The sequence below is a fragment of the Apis laboriosa genome, unplaced genomic scaffold (genome assembly GCF_014066325.1).
Source record: "Apis laboriosa isolate Shangri-la unplaced genomic scaffold, ASM1406632v1 scaffold28_cov147, whole genome shotgun sequence".
NCBI lineage: Eukaryota > Metazoa > Arthropoda > Insecta > Hymenoptera > Apidae > Apis > Apis laboriosa.
In genome coordinates this window covers 1,374,300-1,389,064 of record NW_025222687.1, presented here as the reverse complement: position 1 = coordinate 1,389,064, position 14,765 = coordinate 1,374,300, and the positions used below count along the sequence as shown (strand labels likewise).

The window sequence follows — 14,765 nt, the reverse complement described above, 5'->3', positions numbered from 1 at the left end:
ATTGCTTCAATTATATTATCTCTTAAAATGATCATTTTTCTGATATTTTTTTTTTTTTTTTGTAGGATATCTAGATACATCGAGATACAGCGAATGAAGAAGTATTTGATTCTATTTGAAGAAATAAAGTTGAATTTCATGAGTTCTTTACCGACAAAATATATCCTTCTTGAAACCTTTTTATCTGAAACATTTTTTAATATTATGAAAAACAAGCGGGACACCCGGTATATTTCTTAATTTTCTTAGTAAGTATAAAACAGATAAGTATTATTATTAATATATATAAAACTAGAATTAAGTAAAATGATGAAAAAATGCTTATTTTCTGAAAAAAAGAGAGATTAAAAAGGTAAGTATAAAGGTAAGTATAAAGGTAAGTATATTAAATGACACTTCTTTGAAATTATATTCTCTTAATAGAAAATCTCGAAATCCGGTCGCCGAAACGCAAAAATTTCAAATTTTGAAAAAAATTCTTGGAATCGGAATTCCTGGAAAAATTTCTCGAGCGACCTCCTTTCAATTTATATTCTCCTGATACAAAGTTAAAATTTCAGCCCGGCCAAATTTTCGACTTTGTATCAGGAGAACATAAGTTGATAGGAGGTCGTTCGAGAAATTTTTCCCAGAATTTCGGCAGTTCTTGGAAATGACGTCAAATTCCTAGAATTTCTAAAATTCCTGGAAATTTCGAAATTCTTAAAATTTAAAATTTTTGGTCGAAAACTCGACTTTGTATCAGGAGAACATAAGTTGATAGGAGGTCGTTCGAGAAATTTTTCCCAGAATTTCGGCAGTTCTTGGAAATGACGTCAAATTCCTAGAATTTCTAAATTTCTTGGAAATTTCGAAATGGATAGAGCGAATGAAATTTTGGCCGAAAACTCGACTTTGTATCAGGAGAATATAAGTTGAAAGGAGGTCGATCGAGGAATTTTTCCAGGAATTCCGATTCTAACAATTTTTATCTAAATTTCAAATTTTCGACAATATAGCAATAAAATATAAAGTGAAAGCAAGTCGTTCGCGAAATTTTTCCAAAAATTTCAGAAATAAAAATTTTTTATCAAATTTTATATATTTACCTATATTTTCCTTGGAATATTTATTTTCCTGTATTTCTTTTATACTTACTTTTTTCAGTTACTATTTTTCATTTTTTTCAATATTTTATTTAATTCTATTTTATATAAAATTTATTTGTTAAAATACTTAATTACTTTTAAGAATATATATATTTAAAATATATCTTATGTATCTCTGAATTATATCTCAGTTGCTTTACCTTTGATATTTCTGTCGCTTTATACGTACATTCTTAAATTATCTATTAACGCATTGTTACAACTCAATAAGAAACTTTTCATAATGTAATGTGTCAAGGAAGCTTTTACTTAACATTGAAATATAATCATCTTTTTCTATGTCATATATTCATTATTTTAATACATCATTTGCTATTCTTATAGATTGCGGAAATGTAGAAAGTTAATTTTTCTGAATAATGATCCTTCAACAATTATAAGCCAATTCAAAGTATTTGTAATAAAAACTTAGCAAATAATAAAAAAAAAAAAAAATAATTTATGGATAGAACGAGAATAGCAAATGTTCCATGATGAATATAAAAATACATGCAGAAGAGAAGAATAGAGAATTATAAGAAAGCAGATATATACATATAAAATTGATATATAGAATAAATTCGGAAAAGAAGACACTAAAATTAATCGGATATCAAAGCCATCTTTTGAGCATAAATTGTGTATAAAAGTACAGACAAGGAGAGGAAATAATAAGAGAAGGACAAAGATAGGATAAAAATTCGGGAATCAACGCCATCTTCAGAGTGCCGCAAATGAAACTTATTATACAAGGACAGTAAATAATAGAAAAAGGATAGACAATTAATAGTACTTGATTAGTAGCGTCATCTCTTTGAGAAATGTTCAAACTTGTTGTATATTATTACCGACTGTAGTTTTAATTTATTTATAGTCTTTGGGCAGTTACGCCATCTCTGTGAAAATCGTTGAAACTTTACAATTGGTAACTGTTCGTTACTTCGTTAATTCAATACTTTTCGAAGAGATGGCGCCATTGATCAAAGACTATTAAAAAATTCATTTGTTGGTAATAATGCATGACAAATTTGAGCACTTTTCGAAAAAATGATTAGTTAAGTACAGAAAAATACAAGAAATAATTATAATTTGCATCTTTTTACAATTTATGTACATTTTACATATATTTTATATATAAAATATCTTATTTGATTAAAATGTAGATTAAATGGGAATATTAAAATATGAATATTATATACATGGCTAAAGACTTTATATAAAAAATAAATATATCAAATTTAATATGTTAATTAAAATTTAAATATGTCATTCTTTTTCTAATTATATGTTTCTATTAAAATCACAATTTTTAATAGGAAAATGTAATTTGAAAAAAATGTGACATATTTCCTACAATTTTCGAATATCTATCTAATATCTTTAGTCAATTTTGCTTTTTATATTACTGATCTATATTTAATAATATTATCTTTCATTATTTCAATTATTTTAAATAATAAATACTGCTTTTTCAAAAATCAAATTTATATTTAATAATATTTAATGTTTCGTTTAAAATTTTTTATAATCTTATCTATTTTCTCTGTTGTACTACAATTCTTTTATGGCGATAGTCTTTGAATTACTGCATTAGATGCAGCATCGATTATAATGTCCTATACATTCACAACTTATTCTACTACTACTACTAGTTACATTCAATATAAATCTGGCAACATTGGTGAGTCCGATTTTGATGTAAATATATTCTACTCGATATAATTTTCCACGTCATTATAAAATGTATATGGTTATTATTATAAATAACAAACAATGAATTATATATATAGTATATTATATAATATGTACATAGTAGTAATACAATAGATTTGTTTCTTATTTATATTAATTAGTTTCTTTTTATTTTTATAGCACAGTTATTTAGTCTTTATTTAAAAAAAGACTTAATTAAAACTCTCAAATAGTATTTTCTATTTTTTATTTTAGTCTACTATAATAATTTACAATAATATATATATATATATATTATTATATATATATATATATTATTGCACATGTCTAAAAACTTCTTAAGATATTATTCAATAAGAATTATCTCATCACTATCAGGTACATCAGGTGTAGATTTATACCATGTCAATAAATTTTGAAGTTGGTACCACCTGGATAATTTCATATCACCAGGTAATACCCATTTTAATTCATGAGAAGAAATTTTATTACCTTTATGAAAAACATATAATTTCATTTGGTCATTAATAACAATTTGAGTATTAAGTACTAAAATATCATTTTCATAATCAAGTTTATAAAAATAAATTTTAGATTTTATTAATTTGATATTCCAACAATCTGAAATTATAAGTTTTTCTTTATACTTATTCACTAAATTTGAAAAATCTGTGATTAAATCTAAGTCTTTACATTCTTGGACTAAACATTCATCATTTGGAATAACTTGTTGCTTGGAATAATTATGTTCTTTGAAATTTTTTCTGCGTTTCAGTCTTGAATAAAAGGTTTTTTTACTTTCGTGTCTTGAATAAGTTGACACATTAGGAAAAATAGAAGGTACTGCATTCTCTACAAGTTTTGGACGACACAATAAAACATTTTCAATTGTATTATTAGTACATACAATTTTTTCATATCTTTGAATATCATTTTCAGCAAAATGAAAACTACAAACTGCAGAATATTTTGTAGGAGACCAATTTTTTCTAGGAATAGCAGCTAACCATTTTTTTCTCAATTCTTCATTCTTTGGAAAGAGGAAAACGGAAGCATAATTATTTGATTTCAAAGTGCTGTCGTAATTTCCCTTACAGCCAGGAATACAGCAACGTCTTGGCATTTCTATCGTATAAAATTTTAATATAAAAAATTTATATATTACTATATGCGTATTAATGCTAATAATATAATATTATCTTCTAATCTAATTGATTTCAATGATCTTCCCCTAACCAACTTTTCTCGTAAGTTATCTTTTACGCTCATTTCCACTTATATCTCCACTTAACCTCTTTCGCTTATTGGTATTAACGATCTTCTTTTCTTTATACTTTTACCAATTTTCATAAGTTTCTTTGTCCACACTTAAAAACTGTAATTTCATTTAAAAATAATTTAAATTTATTTTACAAACTTATTCGTCAAAGATTAACGCGTAAAATAAAAAGAACATGAATACAATAACCAAAATATTGGTATATTATTTCTACTTACTGCAAGTATAAAATATTTATATATTGCTTATATATGCATATTAAAGAATATCATGTATATTTTTTATTATTAATTCCTCCAGAAAAGAATGAGAATCAAAATTGAACAGCAGAATCTATCCCAAGACTCCTAGTTTCAACAATCGGACTCTACCGTTTGCAAGAGCAGTGTTGCCACATTATTCTCATTGTACCGTGTATCCGAGTTTCCTACACACGGTGAGACATGCCTCGCCGCGTGTAGCGAGGCACTAGTTTCTGATACATACATATCAGGTTGCATGACGTATCGCTGAGGCAATCGTTGTAAGCTACGTACAAGAGACGACACTTACCCGAGCAACTTGCCTCGAGACAGTTTGTATTATCGTGTGCAACAAAATCGTGCCACTTTTTTCGTTGAAAGACTCATTACTTTTATAGGAAATTTTTCTATAGTATAGTAGAATATGTGTTCGATAGGAGATCGTAAATTTTGGGAAGAATTCATCGCATTGTACAAGAGTTTCCCGTGTTTGTGGGATATAAGATCGAAGTCGTACATGGACAGAAATCTAAGAAACCATGCGATGGACGTTTTAATCGACAAATGCAAAGAGATAAATTCCATGTCGAATAAAGATTTCGTTAATAAAAAAATTCACAACTTGCGATGCAGTTTCAGAAGAGAGTTGAATAAAGTTAAACGGGCGAAAGCGTCGGGGAAAAACGTATACGTACCGAGTCTCTGGTATTTCGATAATTTAAGTTTTATAACAAACTGCGATGATGCGAAGAAGGGGGAAAATTTTAACGATGCTGATGCGGATTTGGAAATTGATCGTGACGATAATGGAGTAAGTTAATCATGGATAATATCTGATATCTTAAAAAAAAAAGAAAAATTAATTATCATTTGCTTAATTATTTATATATATATACAGAATTAATTAGTCAATGGACGCAATGTTTTAACCCAACATGCGTGGGAGTCTACTCCCACCTCTGAAAAATCTTATCGCCTTTTGTTGTTCCTTTCAATATTCGACCTAGCTTCTCAACGCATCGTTAAATATTAACTCTTAAAAAATAAATAAATATATATATATATATATATATATATATATATATTTTTTTTTTTTTACATATATTTAGAGACAAGACGACATCGATATAAGAGGAAATAATTTATCGCCATGTTCGGAAGTGTCGAGCAGGCCAAGTTCTTCTTTATCATCAACATCTTCGGTTACGAAAAAAGTATTGAAGCGAAAAAGAAAAAGCGGGGGCAAAAACTATCAGCTAGCCGAGATGACAAATACAAGCTTAAATGATAGAACAACTAATTCTCGGGTTCAAGAAGATTGGCTTGATATTACTGGGAAAAAGATTGCTTATGATCTTCGAGAGTTGAACGAGCGGCAGAGAATAATAGCGGAAAAACTTATAAGCGATGTTATATTCTATGCAAAATTAGATAAATTGAACGAAAATTATTCGATAACCGATGCACAACAAACTTTTTTCAACGTAAGATTGAAAAACGAGAGAGAGAATAATTCTTCATCGTAAAATTATTTCAATTTCAATTTTGTAAATTTCTAAATATATCTGTGTTGAACATCGAAGCGTAAGAACATTAATCGAATGTGATAAAAGTTTTTAATTATTTTTCTAATTATTAAAAATTTGTGTAAAAAAAAAAAATATTTGAATAAAAAATTTTTTTAAAAAATGATTTGTTTGTTGAGCATTCTTATTTNATTTAATTTTCTTTAAAAACTTCGTAAATATATATATATAAAATATTAATAAATTAAATTTAGAAAATCTAGCCGATTTTTTTTAAAAAATGATACCAATTACCAGAAAGAACTCTCTACAAAATAACCAATAGAAAAAACAATAAAAATAAATTATTAAACATAGATTAACATTATAAATTAAAAATGAGAAAATGTTGAAAAACATAGAAAGAAAAATTGAAAATAAATATTCACTTTAAATTAAAAAAAAAAATTGGAATAGCTAAAAATCACTTTAAATACAAAATACTAATAATTATTGTTCAATCAATTGTAATTATATCACACATATAAGATTAAATCTAAAAATAAAACCAACGATCAGACCTCAAACTAATTTAATTAATTACTTAATTAATTTAATTACTTAAAACTAATTTAATTTGAATCCTACTGCGTTAATAAAATCTAAAATCAATAGAGATATAATAGAATTCGTATCAAGGATACGCTCGTTATGTTTAAAGTGAAGTGAGAAAAAATAGAAAATGATAATTACGCAATTGGAAAAGAAAAAAAAAACTTTGAAAAACAAACCTAGACTTACATCAGTAAACTTTATATAGTAGATAATCAGACTCACCAATCGTAATTAATCAAAAGTTGCGACAGCGATTTGGCAAAAAAGAACGTATTTGTTTCGACGATACAGAAAGAAGTATAGAGACAGAAGGAGGAAAAAAAAAATAGAGTGAATAGAAAGTATAGAAAAATGTTGGAATGTATTTCGAGGACAACGGTCGATTGGAAGATCTAACTTTGGTTGAGTACAGGAAGGAACTCGATCGATCAAAGCGCAGGACCTTCGATTGACCAATAGGAAGTAGAGTCTAATGACTCTTGCTACATAGCACGATATGTGATTCTGATATCTTCGAAATCAAGATTTGAGGAATTTTTGGCTTGGAAAAGAGACGATGCATTGAAGAAAATTGATTCTATTGAAAGGAGAATAAAAATGAGAAAAAAAATATAAAAGATGAAATTTATTATTCGTTTTAAGTTGGAGAATTTATCAAATGCGTTTACTTAGTTATCTTATAATAATATCTTAAAAGCAAGCATCTTAATCTTAAAAAATAAATTTGTATCAAGGATATTCTTATCTGATATAAAGTTATTGACACGTTGCCAAAGAGTTAATGTTTTCTATAAGAAAATTTGATTTAGGAAGAGGAAAATGTTTGTGTAGAATTTGTTTGGAATCTGCAATCCATTTGATAACAAATAATCAAAAATAAGGAAAAAAAATTACGCAATATTAGACTGGATTGCAGATTAGATTGTGGATAGTTTGTAGCTTGGAATCACTTTTCCAATTTTCAAAAAAAATCAATAATGAAATTTTATAATTCTAATTTTTTTTAATAAAGTATTTTTATTTTATTTTATTTTTTTTTTTAAGTATTTTGAACAAAGAATTTTAGAAAGCAATGAGAATTACAAAATTTTATCAAACGAGAAAGTTGATCAAGATTCATTTGTAAAGATTACAAAAAAGGATACAATAAATTATTAAGATTTTTAATTGGGTAACGATAAAGTTAATCAGAAACTAGTACCATTTCTCAAGTGCATTTGTACTTAGATTGTAGAATAAATAGAGAGGAAAATAGTAGAAAAAGATGGAGATAGATTAAAAATTATGTATTCAACGCCATCTTCAGAGTGCCGCAAATGAAACTCACAAAGAAAGGACAGGAGATAATAAGAAAAAAATAGAAATAGAATGAGAATTAATCAATAGCGACATCTCTCGATTACCAAAGATATTTCGTCAAAAGTTTGTGTTTCCAAAAACAATCAACAGATGGTACTGATCCTAAATTCTTTATCTACTTTATCCTGTTTTTGGAAGATATCTTTAGTACTCAATAGATGAAGCTAAAGGTCAGATCTTATTCTATTTCTATCTTTCTTTTATTATTTTCTGTCTTTGTGTACCAAGTTTCATTTGCGGCACTCTGAAGATGGCGCTGATTTCAATATTTTTATTATCTCTATCCTTCTTCTAATATTTGCTCTCTTCGTCATACATTCGCATGGTCGCGATTTATTTACCGAAAATATTTTATATTCATATTTATATTCGTGGACATAACCAAGGAAAAAATGCTAAACTAAAATAAATTTTAAATTCATGATAAAAATTTATATATATTATATATTTTTATATATATTAATTAAATTTAAAATTTTAATCTAATATATTTTTTAAATGAAATCTTGGGTACGTTATTGAATGCAAATATATAATACGTAGTTTTTAATTTAGTATCGCTTTCGTAAAAAACAATACAATATTTGCAAAATTTTCAAAGATTAAGAAAGTTTTTATAAATATAAATTTAGAAAAATGATAACAATTATCAGGTCTCATCACGAAGAGATAATTACGTATCGAAATTTACTTTTTTTTTTATTAAATTTACATTTTATAAATTTTATAATTTTAGACTATTTATCGTGTATCGATTTTCTGAAATCGACTGGGAAAAAAATAAATAAATAATTTAAGTGTTTTATATTCTAGTTTATCTTATCAAAACTTAAGTATGAAATGTGTAATAAATTTGACACGATATCCAGTGTCAAAATTTGAAAAATTTAATTAAATATTATAATTATCACTTTCACTATTTAAAAAATAAACGAATCATTTCAGAAATATATAATTTACCATTCGTGAATACCATAACCAACGCAATAAATTTCCTATTCTATCATGATTCGATAATATCATCAGAGTTATTTACCATTACACACTGCATCTTAAAGATAGCGATAGCTATCAGCAATTCCACAAGTGCCACAAGAAAGTTCAAGATTACAATTTGACCTTCGATCCTCCATTCTCCTTCACCTACTTATCATTAATACGGAATTAAATTTTCGAATGTAACGTATAAATGATAGAAAGTTTAATAACTTTTATCGATAATCCGATCGTCGAAAAATAAATCGCTTTATTTATTTTTATTTGCTAACTATATTACTAATTGGTAATTTATCCATCGCACTTATGTAATAATTCTAGGAAATTTAAGAAAAATAAATCAATAACGGAACAACAAGAAACAACAAATTACTTTATTTATGAATAGTTTCTAATTCAACGTTTATACAACATGTTTTTGAAAATTTATAATATCGTATTATATATATTATTAGTTTATTTTACCATGAATTTTAAATTTATTCTTTAAACTTTTATTTATTCGAAAATATGTTATTAACAAATCAAACGATTTATTACAAAATCGATTTTTGAAATATCGAATATTTATTTATATCATTAATAAAACGATTTAACAATCAACTAAAAAAAATTTCTACAATTATATCCATCTACATTTATCGATTATTAAATATTTCATCATCATTACTAGGTCGCCATTTATGTATCTGAATTGTGGGTCTGTTATTATTCAATTTCGTTTCTTGTGTCGAAATGCTTAAATCGATCGGGAAACGATTTTCTTTTTGCTCATATTGATGTGGTTTCTTCACTTCTATTTCTAATTTTGGGATACGCGAAGGACCTAAGAAAAAAAAAAGAAATTAATTTTTTATAGCAACGCAAAAAAAAAAAAAAAGTTTTTTTCCCTTAGACTTCAAATTTCTCAGATAAAAAAAACAAATTCAATCGATTAAATAAATTATTACCATTTAGATTATTATTACCATATTAAATAAATTACCATTATTATTAATATTAGGACGAATATTAGTCCATATTGGTCGATGTTGACTCTGTCCAGGAAATCTAACAGGCATTCCTTTGACGAGTTCAATCGTGGCTACATGCGGCGAAGAGGAAAAGGAATGCGTGGAACCTGCAGAGGATGCGGCCGACGAAGAAGAAGAAGAAGTTCCACTGCCGAAACTAACCACATTCCCTTGATTCCCATATACGGGATAATATTGACTGACGGATAGAGCACCAGCGATCCCTGTTAATCCTGCTGCGAACGACACTGACTGACTTTGCGAAATGACTCTAAAGAAACAAATACGCAATTCAATTCAAAAAAAAAAAATTGAAAAATTGCATTTATCCATATTTATATATTTGAAAATTACACAGTGAACGAAAAGTTCGTTCTTGATGAATTTAATTAACCAAGTTAATCCGATGTTTGTTGTCAATAGAGAAAATTTTATTCCTCTCGACTTAGAACGAAAACGTACCCACTCGTTTGAGACAATGGACGACCGAAACTGTTGCTTTGAGAGTAACTAACGCCCTCTGGCCTTACTTGAAAACCGAAAGAGTGCGCATTGCTCTCCGCGCTTGAAACGGACAACGATCGTGCTTTCGCATCAGACTCTTTGATCACTTGCTCTGGGATCAGCTCAGGTGGTGTGTTCCATCGTCGCTCGTCCTCTTCCGTGAGAAGAACTCGATCATCTGTGAAACGAAGCTTTACGTGATACGTATCTTGTCTACGATCCCAGTTGCTTCGCACTTATTATTACGCAGATTTCTAATTGGAATCAAGTTAATATCCACTGCACATCGATCATTTACATAGTTCATAACGATTATTCGTATCGATTATCAGTTATAATGGATGTCAGATCGTATGACAGGAAGGAAAGTTGTTAAAAAAAAATAACGTCCTATAAATTAGGTTAGTGCAAGCAAGTGATTTTTACCTGCCCACGCGACCATCAACACAATGAAACACAACGGCACAACACAACGATGAAAGATGCTCCCGGCCATCTCTAAGACTGTTCTGGCTCGAACACGATCGTTCTCCGCCCTTTTTCAATAAGTATGAACGACCTTAAAATCCTTATTGGCATTCGTCTCGCGTCCACCCACGTAATACTCTTCGACGAATAGAGTTACGATCACGCGGTGACTCGTACAGAAAGAAATGGGATTATCGAGGAACGATCATTAATTTCGTATAAAATTATTTCGTGGGTATTTAAATTTCTCATATTTATTTGTACAATGTGATCGAAATCATACAAGTCTCGTATCTTTTTTCGTTTTGTATTGTCGCATCACGAATGATTGAGAATTTTCTAATTGTCTTAATTTCTGGTTGAATATTTCCATATTTCTTTCTATAAACAATGAATTACGTTTCTGGTCTTTCCTAACATTTTTCTCCAATGATTGATCGATTTCAAATTAAGTTTTCAATTGTGATAAACGATATTTCTATTTTTTTTTTTTTTTTTCTTTTACCGTTGTGTACAGATTTAAAATATTTCAAACACGTGATTCTACGGTATATATTATCAGTATAATTAATGTGAGTGAATCATTGAATATTCACCAAGTATTGAATGGCATATATTATAATGCTCAATCGTAGGAAAATATACGGTAAATCATACGAGATAATCGATATTACATCTCGTAATAATGAAATGATGAAAATGAATATTTTCCTCGGATTTTAATCAATTATTATACGTGAATGATTCACATTGCTCATTCTTTCAATGAACATCTCGATTTGATCACGATTTGTTATTGCATTTCTTAGAATTTTTTTTAAATACGTCACAAGATATTTATCAATTATTTTCAATAATTTCAATATTTCGAACACGTGTAATGTTCGATGTTGATTCGGTGGAAGAATTTACAAAATAACATATCGAAACGTTGTCAATCGAAATCATCTGAATCGAGGATGATCAACGATACATACGGTAAGTTACTTCGAACAAATAGAAAATGCTGGTTTGAGAGTCACTGCGTCCCTGCTGCTCGAGTTGCCCTACATTCGCTCGCGTAGGACGGTTTGCTAGCGGCCAGGGGTAATCCCTCGATTTTCACGAATCGAGAAACAAGGTTGAATTTTTTCAACGTTCGAACAAAAATTCTTCGAAACGCTATTTTACTTGCTTTTTCGCATCGAAAGCTTGACAAACATTGAATATAGAGTTGAACATACAAAAATAAAAATTAAAAATTTATTCTTGTCACAGTCGACCCGCTTTTCGTAAAACCTCGTTTAAATAAATTTTTGAAGCAATTTACCGAGGTAACCGTTAAATTTTGCCCATCGCCGCTCGCGTCCACCGAAGAACGGACTGTTGGCAACCCTTCGAGTCGAAAGAAAAAGAAGTTACCGCGCGAACGTGTTATCGGTCTAAACGGTGCGAAACAACGAGCATACGCACAACTGGCTCGTGATTCATTCGTGTTGGGCCAGCAGCAGGTTTACACAGCTTCTTGACATTGAACTCGAGCGGTGGATGAGTACTTTGCCTTCGAGCAACGTATTGACGACTCTAAAAGGGAACGAGCCTGTCTGAAAAGCAAAACGTTCTGAAAGATTAATACGCAGAAGGTAATCAACTTTCGCGTATTGGGTATTCCCCACGCACACACACGCACACACACTGTGTTCGAGATTCGTTACACAATTGAGAAATATTTTTCTTTTTCTCTCTCTCAACCAACGAAAAACGTGATAAAGAATTTATCGTGAATTGTTTATCCCACTTATCGACGATTTATCCTTAAACAACATATAAATTTTTAATAACGTATCCTCTTCGTTATTCGGATGAAGATTGAATTTAATCAATCGAGTTGTATTATGTTAAATTCTATCCAGAATATTAAAAATTAGAATATCGAAATAATCGTTTCGTAATCACGATTCAACCGATGAAAAACTACGACTTATTCGTAAATAATAATAATAATAATCGAATAATAATTGTTCTTACATCGTGTAATGTACTTTAACAACTCGATTGATCGAATTCTGTAATGTAAATATTGCGTAACGTGGAAATCTCGTGCATAGACGCGAAAATTCTCTATTTTTCGAATAAGAAAAAGCGATGTTTCATCGCGAAATTTCAAGAAAAATTTTCCATTCAACAAAAAATGAAAGTGTATCAACGATTGTAATTCACATCTGATCAAACATTTTATTCATTTTTTTTTCGTATCGTTTCTCGATAGCAAGTATTTTTCTCGAGAAGCAATCGCTTTCATCGAATTTCATCGAATGCTGTTTTTCTTCCCGAGCTTATCCAACGAAAATCGTATCCTTCCATGGAATCACTAGTAAACTAGTAATTTTCTATATATATATATATATATAGAAAATGTATATATAGAAAACGGTAAGGTATCAATTTGCTATGTGCTACCCAATAATCAATCATCAATTATATATGCGTAGATTTGTAATCGTTCTCTTAATATTTTGCGCTTGCTTGAAGAAAAGAAAAAGGAAAAAAGAAGAAGAAGAAGAAGAAAATAGAAGACGTACAATTCCCCGATTATCTTCGATCGATTGTTGGATCGTGTGCAACAGGATGTAAGGACGATTATGATTCGATGTATCGTTGTTATTATTATTATTATTGTTTATGAGTAATAACTCAGCAGTTTTTCACCATTGACTTGGTTGAATCGGTGATGAGAGGCGATTTTCGATATTCTAATTTTTAATATTTTAACATTTTTTTTTTAATTATATCACGGAAAAAGGCGAGGAGAATAAACGATGTTTACTCAAGTATTCGTGTACAACAGGATGTAAGAACGTTTGTTATTCGATTATTATTATTATTATTATTTATGAATAAGTCGCAGTTTTTCACCGGTTGAATCGTGATGCGAAACTATTTTCGATATTCTAATTTCTAATATTTCTAATATGGACTGGAAATTTTCAATATTAAATTATCAACATTTTTCATTTATATCACGAAAAAAAAAGGAAGAGGATTGTTATTATTTATGATATTCTAATTTCTAATATTCTGGACTGGAAATTTTCAATATTAAATTATCAACATTTTTTATTTATATCACGGGGAAAAAAAGGAAGAGGATTGTTATTATTTATGATATTCTAATTTCTAATATTCTGGACTGGAAATTTTTAATATTAAATTATCAACATTTTTCATTTATATCACGGGAAAGAAAGGAAGAAGATTGTTATTATTTATGATATTCTAAATTCTAATATTGTGCAAAGAGGCCAGAAATTTTCAATATTAAATTATTAACATTTTTTCACGGAAAAAAAAGGAAGAGAATAAATTATTTATTTATGATATTTTAAATTTTAATATTCTGCAAAAAACGGGCCAAAAATTTTCAATATTAAATTATCAACATTTATATTACAGAATATTTGTTCAAATATTCGTGTACAACAGGATTGTTATTATTATTTATGAATAAGCGGCAGTTTTTTACTATTAATAGAAAAATCGAAAATCGTTTCGATATTCTAATTTCTAATAATCTGGCAAACTAGCCAGAAATTTTCAATATTAAACAATTTAAATACGATTTACTTAAATACGAAGAAAATAAACCGATATTTGATCAAATATTCGTGTACGACAAGATAATTATTATTATTTACGATATTATTTTAATATTCTGCAAACGAGCCAAAAATTTTCAATATTAAATTATCAATATTAAATTATTCTTTATTCGTATCATAGAAAAAGAAGAAGAAAATAAACGACGAATATTCGTGTTACAACAAGATGTAAAAACTAAAAATTATTATTATTGAGTAAACCGCAATTTTTTACCACTGACGGTAAAATCGAGGCTGCAATACGTTCCGTAAACGAAGAGCGAGAAATTTTCAAAAGATGTGGTTCAAAGATAGAAAAAAGATAGAACATCCTTTCTTGATCCCGTT

General features: G+C 28.3%; 3 protein-coding genes across 4 annotated transcripts; 1 reads left to right on the top strand and 2 right to left on the bottom strand.

The window, feature by feature from the left end:
* Positions 1 to 3,062: 3,062 nt before the first annotated feature.
* Positions 3,063 to 4,456, bottom strand: LOC122714214. Of its 2 annotated transcripts, XM_043935372.1 has the most exons (3): positions 4,317 to 4,456; positions 4,056 to 4,194; positions 3,063 to 3,944 (listed from the first exon to the last, which is right to left on the bottom strand). In XM_043935372.1, exon 3 carries the CDS (start codon positions 3,940 to 3,942, stop codon positions 3,166 to 3,168), a length of 777 nt encoding a protein of 258 aa, XP_043791307.1. In that variant the 5' UTR covers positions 3,943 to 3,944; positions 4,056 to 4,194; positions 4,317 to 4,456; the 3' UTR covers positions 3,063 to 3,165. The 2 variants fall into 2 exon arrangements, with proteins under 2 accessions (XP_043791307.1, XP_043791306.1); XM_043935371.1 differs by having other exon boundaries at positions 3,063 to 4,194.
* Positions 4,457 to 4,754: 298 nt separating this feature from the next.
* Positions 4,755 to 5,917, top strand: LOC122714213. The gene is made up of 2 exons (XM_043935370.1): positions 4,755 to 5,151; positions 5,450 to 5,917. Exons 1-2 carry the CDS (start codon positions 4,765 to 4,767, stop codon positions 5,864 to 5,866), a joined length of 804 nt encoding a protein of 267 aa, XP_043791305.1. The 5' UTR covers positions 4,755 to 4,764; the 3' UTR covers positions 5,867 to 5,917.
* A 3,443-nt stretch (positions 5,918 to 9,360) lies between these two features.
* Positions 9,361 to 10,904, bottom strand: LOC122714257. The gene is made up of 4 exons (XM_043935444.1): positions 10,759 to 10,904; positions 10,291 to 10,510; positions 9,801 to 10,099; positions 9,361 to 9,641 (listed from the first exon to the last, which is right to left on the bottom strand). Exons 1-4 carry the CDS (start codon positions 10,826 to 10,828, stop codon positions 9,454 to 9,456), a joined length of 777 nt encoding a protein of 258 aa, XP_043791379.1. The 5' UTR covers positions 10,829 to 10,904; the 3' UTR covers positions 9,361 to 9,453.
* Positions 10,905 to 14,765: the final 3,861 nt, after the last annotated feature.